The 15018-nt window shown below is 45.2% G+C and overlaps 1 protein-coding gene across 1 annotated transcript in view; it reads left to right on the top strand.

Moving 5' to 3' along the window:
* The window catches only part of CCDC63 (coiled-coil domain containing 63), a 56721-nt gene that overhangs the window by 23019 nt on the left and 18684 nt on the right, over positions 1–15018 (top strand). Inside the window, exons 5-7 of the mRNA XM_030219488.1 lie at positions 412–599; positions 5397–5614; positions 9567–9641. Of these exons, the coding sequence (XP_030075348.1) occupies positions 412–599; positions 5397–5614; positions 9567–9641 (481 nt within the window). The remainder of the gene's footprint in view (positions 1–411; positions 600–5396; positions 5615–9566; positions 9642–15018) is intronic.

The following is a 15018-nucleotide window of genomic DNA, read 5'->3' as shown; positions in this document are numbered from 1 at the left end:
CACAGCCTCTGGGCCCTCAGGCACTGCCCAGTTGCCCGAATGGTCAATCTGCCCCTGACTTAGTCTTTTCTTCATTACTAGCATTCATTGTGATGCATTAAGCATAATCATGCATCAAATAGCATTTACGTTTATCTTGTGAAGATAAAATCCCACTGTTGGCTGCTTGTGATCTTGGACCAGTCCATTGCCTCAGGTATAAAATTAAGAGTGTGAGCCCTCCAGGGACAGAGAACTACCAAGTGTCCCTGAATGTAACTTACCTTGAGCTACTACTGAAAAGGTGTGAACAAAATCCAAATCAATCAATAAATAAGAGGTGAAAATGTTTGCCTTCTTGCTCACGAGTTGAACTTTGGGTGGTGGTGTGACAAAGATTTCGGAACACTGACGCTGCCTGTCCATGTCTAGAGCAGAGATACAGGCAAGGATTTTCGCCATGAAAGAAAGGCGGTCGAAGGAGCTTCTGCATTACAACATGGAGATTAGGGAGCTGATCCGCATCTTTGAGCACGAGAACAAGCAGAAACTCTTCATGCAAGCCAAATCCTTTGACAGATCGGATATTGAGAGAGAGGAAGTGAAAAAAAAGCAAGAAGGTATAAAACACAAAGATGTCTTCCATAGAAAACGCTACATAAAGTACAAATTTTCTTTAAGGCAATTAGAGTTGTCTATTTTCTTAAGGGTAGTGTGATTGATCTCTTACAAGTTTATAGTCAATAGTGTTATATGTTCCATAGAAAATACGACACCGTAGTATGAAACAATATTCCCAAATTGTGGAGTCAGTTGTCACCAACAAAATATCTGTTTTAGACATATTTAAAGATAAATAATTTTGAAACATCCATTGATGTATCTTCTCCGCAGTAGCGTAGCCAGCGATGAATTTTTGGGTGGGCCTGGAGGTGGACTGGGTGGGCACAGACCTCTTTCCTCTCCACCGTCCGCCCGCCGCCCGCCGCTGCCGCCACCACATTTTGTGTCCACCCGCGACCGCCCCGCCCGCGACAGCCCCCTGCACTGACCTGAAGCGCGTTCTCCCTCCAATCCAGCACCGGCGATCATAGCCAGCCTTCTACCACGTCCAGCGCGCGTCTTCGGAGCTTCTTCTCAGGCGCGTCCCGCCTACTCTGCAACTTCCTGCTGGACGTGGTAGAAGGCTGGCTATGATCGCCGGTGCTGGATTGGAGGGAGAACGCGCTTCAGGTCAGTGCAGGGGGCTGTCGCGGGCGGGGCGGGCCTGTAGCAAAAGTGAGTGGGCCTGGGCCCATTCAGGCCCACCCGTGGCTACGCCCCTGCAAGTTCTCTGTTGTTTGTTGCAGCCGAGTAACCACCACAGGCACCGGCTCAGTGGGAGAAAAAATTGCATGTCATCCGCATAAATGCAGTACACCAATCCCAACTCTTTCAGCACTCGACATACTGGTGCCAAATACACATTGAATAGTATCCCAGACAGAGCTGAGCCTTGGGGCACTCCAGAAGTCACTTTCCTCACAGTACATAACTCACGTCCCACCCTCACCTGCATAGTCCTATTAGTCAGATAGGACTCAAACCAAGACAGTACAGATCCCCCATAACAGTACTCCTTCACAGTCCCAGAGCTACAGAGCAAGGAAGAGATGACTTAGCAAGGGAGGGCATGTCAAGGCAGGATAAAAACTCTCAGCATAGATCGGTCAGGGAGGCCCAGAGAAGGAAGAGAAGTCCTGCAGAAGCTCTACTTAGGTAGGCCAAATTTAGCTTGGAACCCTATCAAAATGGTGACTAAACTGAAGGCCAAACCTGGCCAATTGTGCTGCCTTTTGGAAAGACAGAACTGTAACTCTGGAATTCCAGGCCAGAAGCAAGCTGTTTGTGTTGCCTTTTGAAAGACAAATCAGCGCACGCTGTGGCCCTGCAGGAGCTGGCCACTGCAGAGAACATGTTGAACAAAAGAACTGCTTTTTGGTGTGTTTATTTCCTCCTGACCTGTGAGAGAAACAGGACACCCATTTTTCTGTTCTCAACATAGTAACATAGTAGATGACGGCAGAAAAAGACCTGCACGGTCCATCCAGTCTGCCCAACAAGATAACTCATATTTGCTGCTTTTTGTGTATACCCTACTTTGATTTGTACCTGTGCTCTTTAGGGCACAGACCGTATAAGTCTGGCCAGCACTATCCCCGCCTCCCAACCACCAGCCTCTCCTCCCAACCACCGGCTCTGGCACAGACCGTATAAGTCTGCCCAGCACTATCCTCACCTCCCAACCACCAGCCCTGCCTCCCAACCACCGGCTCTGGCACAGACCGTACAAGTCTGTCCAGCACTATCCCTGCCTCCCAACCACCAGTCCCGCTGCCCACCACTGGCTCTGGCACAGACCGTATAAGTCTGCCCAGCACTATCCCCGCCTCCCAACCACCAGCCCCGCCTCCCGATCTTGACTAAGCTCCTGAGGATCCATTCCTTCGGCACAGGATTCCTTTATGCTTATCCCACGCAAATAAATTGTTGGGTTTTTTTTTTTCACTTTTAAACTTTTCTGTGGCTGTGTTATTCAAAGCTCCAGGCCTGCCCTTGCTCATGCTACTACATGCTGTCTTACTTTTATTTGGGCTGTTATCTGGGCACCTGTCTGGATATCAGCTGGCATCCAGATAAACTCTAGGCCAGTGAATGGATTAGGCACAGCATTGAATATGTGCACATTGAATACTGTGTGCAGTTCTGGTCACCGCATCTCAAAAAAGGTATGAGCAGGGACTGTCCTTCCCCTTGTCTAAACTTGTACAGCGCTGCGTAACCCTGGCAGCGCTATAGAAATGCTAAGTAGTAGTAGTAGTAGTAGTATGGTGGAATTAGAAAATGTACAGAGAAGGGCAACGAAAATGATAAAGGGGATGGGACAACTTCCCTATAAGGAAAAGCTAAAGCGGCTAGAACTCTTTAGCTTGAAGAAAAGACGGCTGAGGGGAGGTATGATAGAGGTCTATAAAATAATGAGTGGAGTGGAATGGGTAGATATGAATTACTTGTTTACTCTTTCCAAAAAAACTAGGACTAGGGGGCACGCAATGAAGCTACAAAGTAGTAAATTTAAAACGAATCAGAGAAAGTATTTCTTCACTCAACGTGTAATTAAACTCTGAAACTCGTTGCCAGAGAATGTAGTAAAAGCAGTTAGCTTAACTGGGTCTGGAAAAGGTTTGGATAGCTTCCTAAAAGAAAAGTTCATAAACCATTATTAAAATGGACTTGGGGAAAATCCACTTCTTATTTCTAGAATAAGCAGCATAAAATGTATTGTACTGTTTTGGGATCTTGCCAGGTACTTGTAACCTGGATTGGCCACCGTTGGAAACAGGGTGCTGGGCTTGACAGACCTTCGGTGTGCCCCAGTATGGCAATACTTATGTACTTATAGTCATTTTCTGCCCATTATGGTCAGCGCCTCTGTAATCACTGACGGCTGTGGACTCATTATTGGCCAAATTGTGTGTGAAGAGACCACTAACTCATGGGAAAGTCCATTAGTTATTACATTGGCTTCCTAACTGGGCTGTTATGGAGATAGGACCAAGGATACCAGAAACTGGAAGATGTTCTTAAATAAAAACTTTATTAAAGGTTTGAAGACTCGACACGTCGTGTTTCGGCCGTCAGGCCTGCATCAGGAGTCTACTATGCAGAGTGCTGCAGGACAATGACGATGGAAATCCTCTGAAGATTTTACAGAAGTCTCTTGCACGGAGAATTACTAAATGCTAATGAGGTTGATTCTTCAGAAATAGCGTAGTAGTCTTTAGAAAGACTATTTGAAAAAGTCCGTCAGAAGCGCTGCACGCACAATTGGTAATTCAAACCTTTAATAAAGTTTTTATTTAAGAACATCTTCCAGTTTCTGGTATCCTTGGTCCTACTCCCACTCTTTATACATTATTGTTTTTACCGTGGGGTGCTTGAGTTTTCCGCTTGCTGGTGGATCTTCTCTCACTGTTATGGAGATAGTCATCAGGCCAAGGCCATGCACCAGGCCTTCCTTTGAAATGCTGCAATCATGGGCCTTCAAGCCAAACACTAGGGATCATCCTCAAGCAGTGCCCCTAATGCCCTCCTTCTGGAGCCTGTGAACACTACCTCCACTGTTTATCCAGCCCTAGCCAATCTAGGGAATGGAAGATCCAACTGGGGGATTGAACCAAGGACCCTTTGCCAGCTATGCACAGCCCAGGTGCTTCGGTATCTAATATGGGGTAGATATTCAGCTGACGGCAGTGAATGTTTTTTTTTTTTTTAGCTACAACAGATGTTATCCCTGGATATTCAATTCCAGGCACTGGCATTGAATATTTGGGTTTATGCGACTGATTATCTGTTATGTGGTTAAGTGCAATATTAGTCTAAGTGACACCGCATAAAGATAGGCGGCTTAAATCGTTTTGGATATCGACCGGAAAGATCTCATTGTACAAAGAAAGTGATTGCCAGTAAATTAATTAGGAATCAAGACTTTGGCTAGTGAGTCCTCGGATCCCTGCTCCACTAATTAAATGCCACTGAACAGCTTTTGAAATGTGCATTTTTTTTCATAAGGAAGAGACCCTGCTGTTTTAATGGAGCACTAGGAAGCTGTTTTATCCCTTAAGAAAGGGATACACTTGCCTTTTTTACCATAGTAAATGCTAAGTTTCACCTTTAAAAATATATATATATATCGCAGAAGAAACCATAAAAGGTGATGCAATCTCATTATGGAGGCAACTTTCAAAAAGTGTGTCCTATACAGTGTGGATATTTTTACCTTTTGAAAATTGCCTCAGGAAAAGTACGCTCGCAGATCTGCACTGCTATTTGTATGTTGGGTAAAAAGTACTTTTGGAAATCCATAAGCATAAGTATAGATACACTGTCCAGCAAAGATGACCAACAAAAGCAAAAAACAAAAAATATAAAAATAAAAATAAAATATATAAAAAACTTAGCTAATAAAGTTGATTCTTCATTTTTACATCCAAAGTATCGTCTTTTTTATGTAATTTTTCCATTTTGATGGATTCATCTTTTAAATACATATTTATGATTAATTTTAAATTTTGACATTTTATATATATATATTTTTTATTTTTATTTTTATATTTTTTGTTTTTTGCTTTTGTTGGTCATCTTTGCTGCTTTGTTTCTTGTTGATTTCCTTGCGAAGACTGGTTTCTTCTGTTTTTTTGTACTAGATACACTGTCTGCCATAACCCTACCTCCAGAAATAAGCATGTATTGATGTATATTCACATGCATATATGTGTGTATATATTGATTTACGTTTGATGGTGTCTTTGAAGATTGCCTTCTTTGTTACACAAGCAGCTGTTAAATGAAATACATCTCAATGTCCATGTTTTCAGCTAGCGCCAAGATAAAGGCAAAAAAGCCTAAAGAAGAAACCTTTGAGAGTTACCAAGCAGCTTATGAGCGCTTAGTCAGACTGAGTGGCCACGAAGATGTTGAATCCCTCATAGATCAGTTCAACGAAAATGAAGAGAAGAACTTTGCCAGTTTCAACTATGTGAATGAAGTAAATAGTGAAATTGAGAGACTCCAGGCGGAAATTCATAAAACCGAGGTAGGTATTGGGTTTGGCGTTCAGCCACATATGTAGAAAAACACAAGAAGGAAGACAAGAAGCTTGTGTTGAAATCCCACCTTCTCCTCTCATCCCTCAAGTCCTCAGTGAGTAATAGTGAAAATTATGGACAGGGCTGGTGTTACGCACATTTGGCTGGATTCTATATAAGACATCTAAATGTAGGTGTATCGACATAATGCGGGGAGCGTTATTCTATAGGCCCGGGAAATGCGTGTATATTTAGGCGTGGCCATTTACACCACCAAAAAACCTGGCGTAAATACCCGTGACTAAATGTACATGCATTCCCGTACATTCTATAACAACACATGCAAATTTGATTGATGCCTCCAACACGCCTACACTCCTTCCATGGCCGTGCCCTCTTTTTAGCTACGCATGTTGGAATTTACACGTACCTTTTTTTAGAATACGCCTGAAAAGAAGCACTTGTAAATTCCAATTATTGCCAATTAGTGATAATAATTGGTTGTTGTTGGTCAATTATCATCACTGATTGGCTCTTTACTCAATTGAGTAGCGCACACATAAATTGGCCATACGCATAAGTTAACATGCACTACTCACTGCACCTTATATCAAATCCAGCCCATTCTGGCTAACATCTAGGGCAGACATTTTACGCCAGCTATAGGACTGATGTAAGTGGTTGTGGTTAAATGTACATGTGTTTTTGGCCATGTGTTCTAGTGTAATATAATAATTTGCTCCTCCAACATTCCAATGTGTGTCACTGGGATTGTAACCACATGCTGACGTCACTCCTCCAACGTTCTCTGCCCCCCCCTCCCAGTTCCATGGGACCCTGGAACTGGGAGGGAGGGACAGAGGGAGGGGGGACCCTGGAAATGGGAGGGAGGGAGGGGGACACTGGAACTCGGAGGGGGGAGGGAGGGGGGCCTGGAACTCGGAGGGAGGTGGAAGGGAGAGATGCTGCACATGGATGGATGGAGGGGGCAGGGCACAGAAGACGTTGCCTGCATATGGATGAATGCAGGGGAGAGAGCATAATGCAGGGGAGGGAGGGGACCCTGAAACTCGGAGGGCGGCAGGGAGGGGACGACCCTGGAACTCGGAGGCATGGAGGGAGGGAGGGAGGGGATGACTCTGGAACTCGGAGGGAGGGAGGGAGGGAGGGGGGGAAGACCCTGGAACTCAGAGGACGGGAGGGAGGGGGGACCCTGGAACTGGGAGGAAGGGGGGGCCCTGGCACACACTCTCATGCTCACACACAATCTCTCTCTCACAGACACACTCGCACCCAGTCTCACTCTCTCTCTGTCACACACACACACACACTCGCACATTCACTCTCTCTCACACACACTCTCTCAAACATACACACTCTGAGGAAAATCTTGCTAGCGCCCGTTTCATTTGTATCAGAAACGGGCCTTTTTTTACTAGTTTTCTATAAAGAAAAGTAGGCACCTACTTTATAGAATAGTCTTCAAATAGGCATCAGGTAGATCTAAGTAGGCATCATATGCAAAAACTGAAGAATAATTTTATTTATTTATAAAAAAAATTATATTCCACACTATCTACTGTTCTAGGCAGATCACAGTTTTACGTGCATAAAAAATCACATTATACAAATTATGTACTGTACATAAATATACACAGACACAAGCAACTTTCTGATATCTACTATTCAAACATTGCTACAAATAATACATCTCGTGCGGCTATTTCTCATATGAAACAAGCTAGAATCACCCATACGCTTCAACAAATAGTAATGTTTTAAGTTCTCTCTTAAAATCTGTCAAAGCTTTAGTTTCTCTAATTCATTGTGGGATTTTATTCCACAATATTGGACCCACAATATAGAATATTCTAAATCTATATTCCTCCAATTTAATCGTGTGATTCCTCCAATTTAATCGTGGTGGTTGGGAGGCGGGACTAGTGCTGGGCAGACTTATATGGTCTGTGCCGGGGCTGGTGGTTGGGCGGCGGGACTGGTAGTTGGCGGGACTGGTAGTTGGGAGGCAGGGATAGTGCTGGGCAGACTTATACAGTCTGTGCCAGAGCTGGTGGTGGGAGGTGGGGTTGGTGGCGGGGATAGGGCTGGCCAGACTTATACGGTCTGTGCCCTGAAGAGGACAGTACAAATAAAAAAGTAGCACATAGGAATTTATCTTCTTGGGCAGACTGGATGGACCGTGCAGGTCTTTTTCTGCCGTCATCTACTATGCTACTATGTTACTCTGTTACTTCAAACAAGCACTGTTCACCAGATCTTAATGATCGTTTAAGCTGGTACAGATGTAATTTCAATGTCAATACACAAGGAGCACTTGTTTATGCAAAACCTTGAACATCAGATATAAAACTTTAAATTTAATTCTTTGTGCAATTGGTAACCAATGTAACTCTCTTAAAACTGGAGTAATGTGTTTGAATCTAGATTTTCCTACCAACACCTTGCAACCGCATTTTGTGCAACTGGCAAGGCTTTTTTAAACCAATCATTAGACCATTACAGTAGTCAAAATGGGGGTAACAATACTCTGAAATACTTTTCTAAAATTGTCTTGTTTAGGAAAAGTTTAAAATCTCAGTACACATAATTTCCAGAAAACATCTTTAATCACTTTCTGTACATTCCATTTTAAATTCAAAGAGTCTATTATCACTCCCAAATTTTGAATCCTCCGTGGTTCTCATAATAGGAAAATTGTAGCTGAAATCAGAATACTACTCAGTTATTTATTTCTAGGTATTTGCTTAATTGGCCACGGGCATAAAAACCATCAAGGTGATATACAATTAAAAATGTAAAGCACAAGGTAGCCAATATAACATAACAATCAGGAGTTAACAAAAGACCAAAAATCCCAGTGTACCAGCAAGTGCTAGTCTGCCTTTTTGAAGGCCATATAAAAAAACAAACAAATTTGAAACCTCTTAAAAATTGTTTATAAGAGTACTCTTGATGAAGATATAAGCAAGGTGATTGGAACATCTAAGTCAGTGCATCGCCAATAATGCTGAGTTGGTCCAGAATAAACAGAACGTCCAGGCTATGAATTTAGCTAAATCAGAACTTGGACAGCAGCATTTGAATGATCATGTTCTAAAATGATGCCAAGATATGAATGTTCATACCAGCCATTTTGTTACTATGAATGCCAATCATTCCCAGAGATGAGACATGGCTCTATTGTTTTTAACTTGTTTCATTTTCGGGGAGGATGACAATCAGGTGGGAATTATGGGAATGACCCCCTGATTCCCTCCAGTGCTCAATCCAATCATCTTTCCATGACCTGCATGTTCCAGAAAGCAGGTCTAATTACAAACGTCTATGTTTATGGACATAGATGTTCCTTCTCCTTTGAATTAGGGAATGGCCGGGACATGAACGTCCAAGTATCAGCCACTCCCTAGTCTTGCTCAGAACATGCCCAGAACAAGTCCCTTTGCCGTATGGACATTCTGCAGGTTTGGTGGGCATTGCAAAATCAGCATTTGGATATCCATGCGCTGTGGACATCTAAATGCTGGTTGAGGTATGTTCAAAATGCGAATAGCACTTCTAAAATAACGACTATATCAGGAGAAAATTCCGAAGGGAGGGAACCAAGTTGGCAAATGTAGAACTTCATTTACCATCCAAATGGATCTTAGAGGGAGGAGAGACAAACAGCAGAGAGGCCTATGAACAGCAGAGCCTTCAAGCAGGAGAGTAAGGGACTAAATGAGATGATTAGCGAGATAGGTTGGTCAATCCGCATGAAGTGACTGATGTTAAAGAAAGCGTTAAGTATTTACTGCCAAAAGAGTTAATCTTCCTGGGACCACAAGGATACTCATAAGAGCTGATGTGTTATATAAACGTTCTGTAATATACAGTATTAGAATTACTTCAAAGAATATTACACCTTATCTTCATTTTTGTACGTTTGGTTTGCTTTTCCAGGATGAAATTGCTAACCTGAAATCCCAGCAGCGTATCAGTAGTGGGGAAAGACATCAAAATCTCCGGGAACTGGAGGTGAGAAAATGTTTAGGAAACAGTCTTGGGAGAGCAATGCTGAGAAGCCATTTATTCAGAATAAAAGGGCTGCTTGAAACATGTCTAGCCTTTACACAGTTATTTACAGGCATTTGATATGCTGCTAATTGCAAAAGAAGCGTCAAAGTGGTTAACAATAAAAATTCAGAGAGGAGGAGAGAAAAAAATTTTATGCAGGGAAAGCATGAGTAAAAACCAGGTTTTGAGTGACTTTTTGAAGGAGGAGAGTGTGGGTTGTGATTTAATACTACTCGGTAGAGTGTTCCACAGTTTAAGAGCAGCATATGAGAATACAGTTTCATGAGTGATATCAAGTCGGATGCTAGAGGGAGAGGGAAGTTGCAATAAATGATGCAGGGAGGGAATGAGTAGGAGTGTATGGAATCAGATTATAAATAAAGTCAGGTGCATGGGGTAGGAGACATTTAATAACCATGGAGAACAGTTTACAGTGGATTCTGGCTGAAATGGGCAACCAGTGTTCTTGTTGAAGTAATGGTGTGTAACATGATTGAATGTATGAGTATTATGGAGTAATTTGACTGCGGTTGATTGTATTAGCAGTAGGCACTTTTTTTTGTTGTTACATTTGTACCCCGCACTTTCCCACTCATGGCAGGCTTGATGCGGCTTACATGGGGCAATGGAGGGTTACGTGACTTGCTCAGAGTCACAAGGAGCTGCCTGTGCCTGAAGTGGGAATTGAACTCAGTTCCACAGTTCCCCAGGACCAAAGTCCACCACCCTAACCACTAGGCGACTCCTCCACTGTTGCTACTATTTGAGATTCTACATGGAATGTTGTTATTCCACTAGCAACATTCCATGTAGAAGTCGGCCCTTGGAGATCACCAATGTGGCCGCGCAGGCTTCTGCGAGTCTGACGTCCTGCACGTACGTACAGGACCAGGGCCGTGCCTAGGGTCTCTGGCGCCCCCCTGCAGACTATCAGTTGGCGCCCCCCCCGTGAAAATGATCACCCCCCCCCCCCATAAAAATGATCGCTCACCACTTGCCACACTGAAAGGAATTATCAGCAATATTCTTAGAAACAAATTGCTAACATTGCAAAATAAGATAGCAGATGTAAATTCTCAAAGTGGACATATTCCAAACGCTAAAATGAAAATAAAATAATTTTTTTCTACCTTTGTTGTCTGGTGACTTTCTTTTTTCAATCATGCTGGTCCAGTATCTGATTCTGCTGCTATCTGTCCTCTTAACTCCATTTCCAGGGCTTCCTTTCCATTTATTTCTTTACTTTTCTCCTTTCTTCTTCATTTCTTACTCTATATCCATTTCCAGCAATTTCTCCTCTCTCCCTGGGTCCTGCCCTCCCATCCATGTCCATTCTTGTCCCTCTCTGCCCTTCCCTCCTCCATCCATAGCTAGCAATCCTCCTCTCTCCCCTCCCCTCCATTTCCAGCAATTTGTCCTCTCCCTGGGCCCCCATGTCCATCCTTGTCCCTCTCTGCCCTTCCCTCCTCCATCCATAGCCAGCAATCCTCCTCTCTCCCCTCCCCACCATTTCCAGCAATTTGTCCTCTCCCTGGGCCCCCATGTCCATCCTTGTCCCTCTCTGCCCTTCCCTCCTCCATCCATAGCCAGCAATCCTCCTCTCTCCCCTCCCCTCCATTTCCAGCAATTTGTCCTCTCCCTGGGCCCCCATGTCCATCCTTGTCCCTCTCTGCCCTTCCCTCCTCCATCCATAGCCAGCAATCCTCTCTCCCCTCCCCTTCCAGCAATTTGTCCTTTCCCTGGGCCCTGCCCTCCCATCCATGCCTCTCTGCCCTCCCATCCATTCAGGGTCTGCCCTCCCTCTCACTCCCCATTCCATCCAGGATCTATCCCCCCTCTCTCACTGCCCCCTCTTTTCGGCTCCCAGTTCCCACCTGCGGCTGCCCTTAGTTCCAGATCCATTGATTCTCCCATCCACCCCTGCCCCAGGAATGACCCCATTCTCCCTCCTGCTCACTTTTCAGACCCCAGTTCCAGCTCCATGCCCCTTCTCCCATCTGTCTCCCACCCAGTCCCTTCTGCCCATCCGAGTCCCCCTCACCCCATCTGTCTCCCACCCAGTCCCTTCTGCTATCCAAGTACCCCCCACCCTCACCCCATCTGTCTCCCACCCAGTCCCTTCTGCCCATCCGAGTCCCCCTCACCCCATCTGGCTCCCACCCAGTCCCTTCTGCTATCCAAGTGCCCCCCACTCTCACCCCATCTGTCTCCCACCCAGTCCCTTCTGCTCATCCGAGTCCCCCTCACCCCATCTGGCTCCCACCCAGTCCCTTCTGCCCATCCGAGTCCCCCTCACCCCATCTGTCTCCCACCCAGTCCCTTCTGCTATCCGAGTCCTCCCCCACCTTCACGGGCACCCCATCTGTCCCCCACCCTCACCCTGCCTCGTCTTCTCCCTGCCACCCGGTCTTTAAAAAGAAATTGCCGACGTGATAGCGAGCGCAGCACCTCGTGTGCAAGTAAAAGAAGCGAATCTGATCATCTCATTGGGCCTTCCTTCACTGTCCCGCCCTAGAGGAAATAGGAAGTTGCGTCAGAGGAGGGCGGGACAGTGAGGGAAGGCCCAATGAGATGATCGGATCTGCTTCTTTTACTTCCACACGAGGTGCTGCGCTCGCTCGGCAAATAAATTTAAAGGGCTGGTGCGGGAGGGGGGGGTGCCAGGATGAAGAGCAGCGGGAGCGGCGGCACCCCCCTCTCTGGTGCCAAAAGATTTAAAGTCCTCAGCGGGGCGAGGGTAAGCACCGCGGCGGCGCCCTCCAGAGGTGGGCGCCCCCCTGCGGCGCTTACCTCGCTTACCGCATCGGCACGGCCCTGTACAGGACGTCAGACTCACAGAAGCGGAAGCCTGCGCAGCTTTCTACATAGTGGAATAGCAACATTCCATGTAAAATCTCCAATAGTATCTGTTTTATTTTTGTTACATTTGTACCCCGCGCTTTCCCACTCATGGCAGGCTCAATGCAGCTTACATGGGGCAATGGAGGGTTAAGTGACTTGCCCAGAGTCACAAGGAGCTGCCTGTGCCTGAAGTGGGAATCAAACTCAGTTCCTCAGGACCAAAGTCCACCACCCTAACCACTAGGCCACTCCTCCACTTGAGAGAGGAGAGGGGAAGACCAATAAAGAGAGAGTTCCAGTAGTCCAAGTGAGGGATGACCAAAAGAGATAAAACGGATATATGATAACGGAAGGTAGGGTTTAACTGAGCGAATATGGTAGAGAGCAAAGAAAGAGGTTTGAATTACTTTATCAATATGTGGTTTGAAGGTGAGTTTAGAGTCGAAGATGACTCCTAATATTTGAGTAGTGTGAGAATATGGGATGGAAAGACCATTAATGATTGGTGAAGTAGGTATAGAGCAGTATGGGTTGGGAAAATGAATGGACACAGATGATGTTCATAGAGCCAGGAAGAGACATTGTTAAGGCAGAGATTAAGAGTAGTGGAGTCGGTAGTATTATTGGGACTGGGAGGCCAGTCCATGCATCCACCACCCTTTCGGTGAAAGAGTATTTTCTTAGATTCCTCCTAAGTCTATTTCCTTTTAACTTCATCGTATGCCCCCTCATTCCAGAGTTTTCCTTCATTTGAAAAAGGCTCATCTCCTGTATATTGACGCCACTGAGGTATTTAAATGTCTCTCTCTCTCGCCTCGCTTCCAGCATGTACATGTTGAGGTTCCTAAGCCTGTCCCTATATGTTTTGTGAGAGAGACTGCTTACTAATTTTGTAGCTGCCCTCTGGACTGACTCCATCCTGTTTATATCTTTCCATAGGTGTGGTCTCCAGAATTGCACGCAGTACTCTAAATGGGGCCTTACCAGAAACTTATACAAGGGCACTATCACTTCTTTTTTTCCTGCTGGTCATCCCTCTCCTTATGCACCCAAGCATCTTTCTGGCTTTGGCCATCGCCTTTTCTACCTGTCTGGCCGCCTTAAAGTCATCAGACACAATCACCCCCAAGTCCCGCTCTTCTTTCGTACACAGAAGCACTTCACCCCCTATAATGTACTGTTCCCTTGGATTCTTGTACCCCGTGTATGACCCTGCATTTCCTAGCATTAAATCTTGGTTGCCAATCATCGGACCATTCTTCAAGCTTCACTAGATCCGTCTTCATACCATTCACACCCTCTGGGGTGACCACCCTAACACCAAACAGAGTTTGGTATCATCTGCAAAGAGACAAACCTTACCAGATAGCCCTTCTGCAATATCACTCACGAAGATGTTAAAAAGAGTCAGCCCGAGGACCAACCCCTACGGTACACCACTGATAACAGCCCTTTCCTCAGAGCAAGCTCCATTTACCACCACCCTCCGTCTCCTTTCACTGAACCAGTTTTAAACTTTAGGTCCCATACTGAGGTCACTCAGTTTATTTATCAGTTGCCTGTGCAGGACCGTGTCAAAGGCTTTGCTAAAATCCAAGTACACCACATCTAGCACCCCTCCCATGTCCGACTGTTGGGTCTCCCAGTCAAAGAAATCAATCAGATTCATCTGACATGACCTGCCTCTACTGAAGCCATGGTGCCTCGGGTCCCGCAGTCCATTCGATTCAAGAAACCTCACAATCCTCTGCTTTAGAAGCGTTTCCATTGGTTTACTCAACACCAAGGTCAGACTGACAGGTTTGTAATTCCTATCCTCTTCCTTACTTTTGCTTTTGTGCAGAGGGACCACATCTGCCCTTTTCTAGTCCTCCAGGACCACCCTAGACTCTAAGGAAGCATTGAAGAGGTCAGACAGCGTGCCACCAGATCATCTCTGAGTTTCCTGAGTACCCTCGGATGTATCTCACCAGGCCCCATTGCTTTGTCTACTTTTAGTTTAGCCAGCTCCTCCCGAACACAGTCTTCTGAAAATCGGTCCCAGTCTACTATACATCCACCCCCATCAGCGATTCTACCCCCGGCCTTTCATCCGTGAACACAGAGCAGAAATAACTGTTAAGCAGTTCAGCTTTATCCTTACCAGCTTCTACATATTCCTCCCCCTCAGCTGATTGTGGGCAGCGTTATTTATTTATTTACAAAAATTTATAATCCGACCATCCAAAAATCTGGGCAGAGTACAATAAAACAAACATAATCAAAGCACATAAAACACCGTCAATACACTCAATAAACATAAACAGAGCCTTAATCTTGATCTGGGAACCCAAACCTTCCACCAACTATTTTTCGGAGAATGCTCTCTGAAGCAGCAAAGCTGCAAATGGTTCACTTACCGCATGGCCATTTCTTGTCCTCAGAAAAAGACAGCCTTTTACCCGCTGCAGTAAAAAGGGGCCTCAGAGTGCGTCAAAAACACGCTCTGATCCTAGCG

The sequence above is a fragment of the Microcaecilia unicolor genome, chromosome 11 (assembly GCF_901765095.1).
Source record: "Microcaecilia unicolor chromosome 11, aMicUni1.1, whole genome shotgun sequence".
Classification (NCBI taxonomy): domain Eukaryota; kingdom Metazoa; phylum Chordata; class Amphibia; order Gymnophiona; family Siphonopidae; genus Microcaecilia; species Microcaecilia unicolor.
Note: the sequence above shows the minus strand (reverse complement) of the source record. Positions and strands in the feature narration are given on the sequence as shown.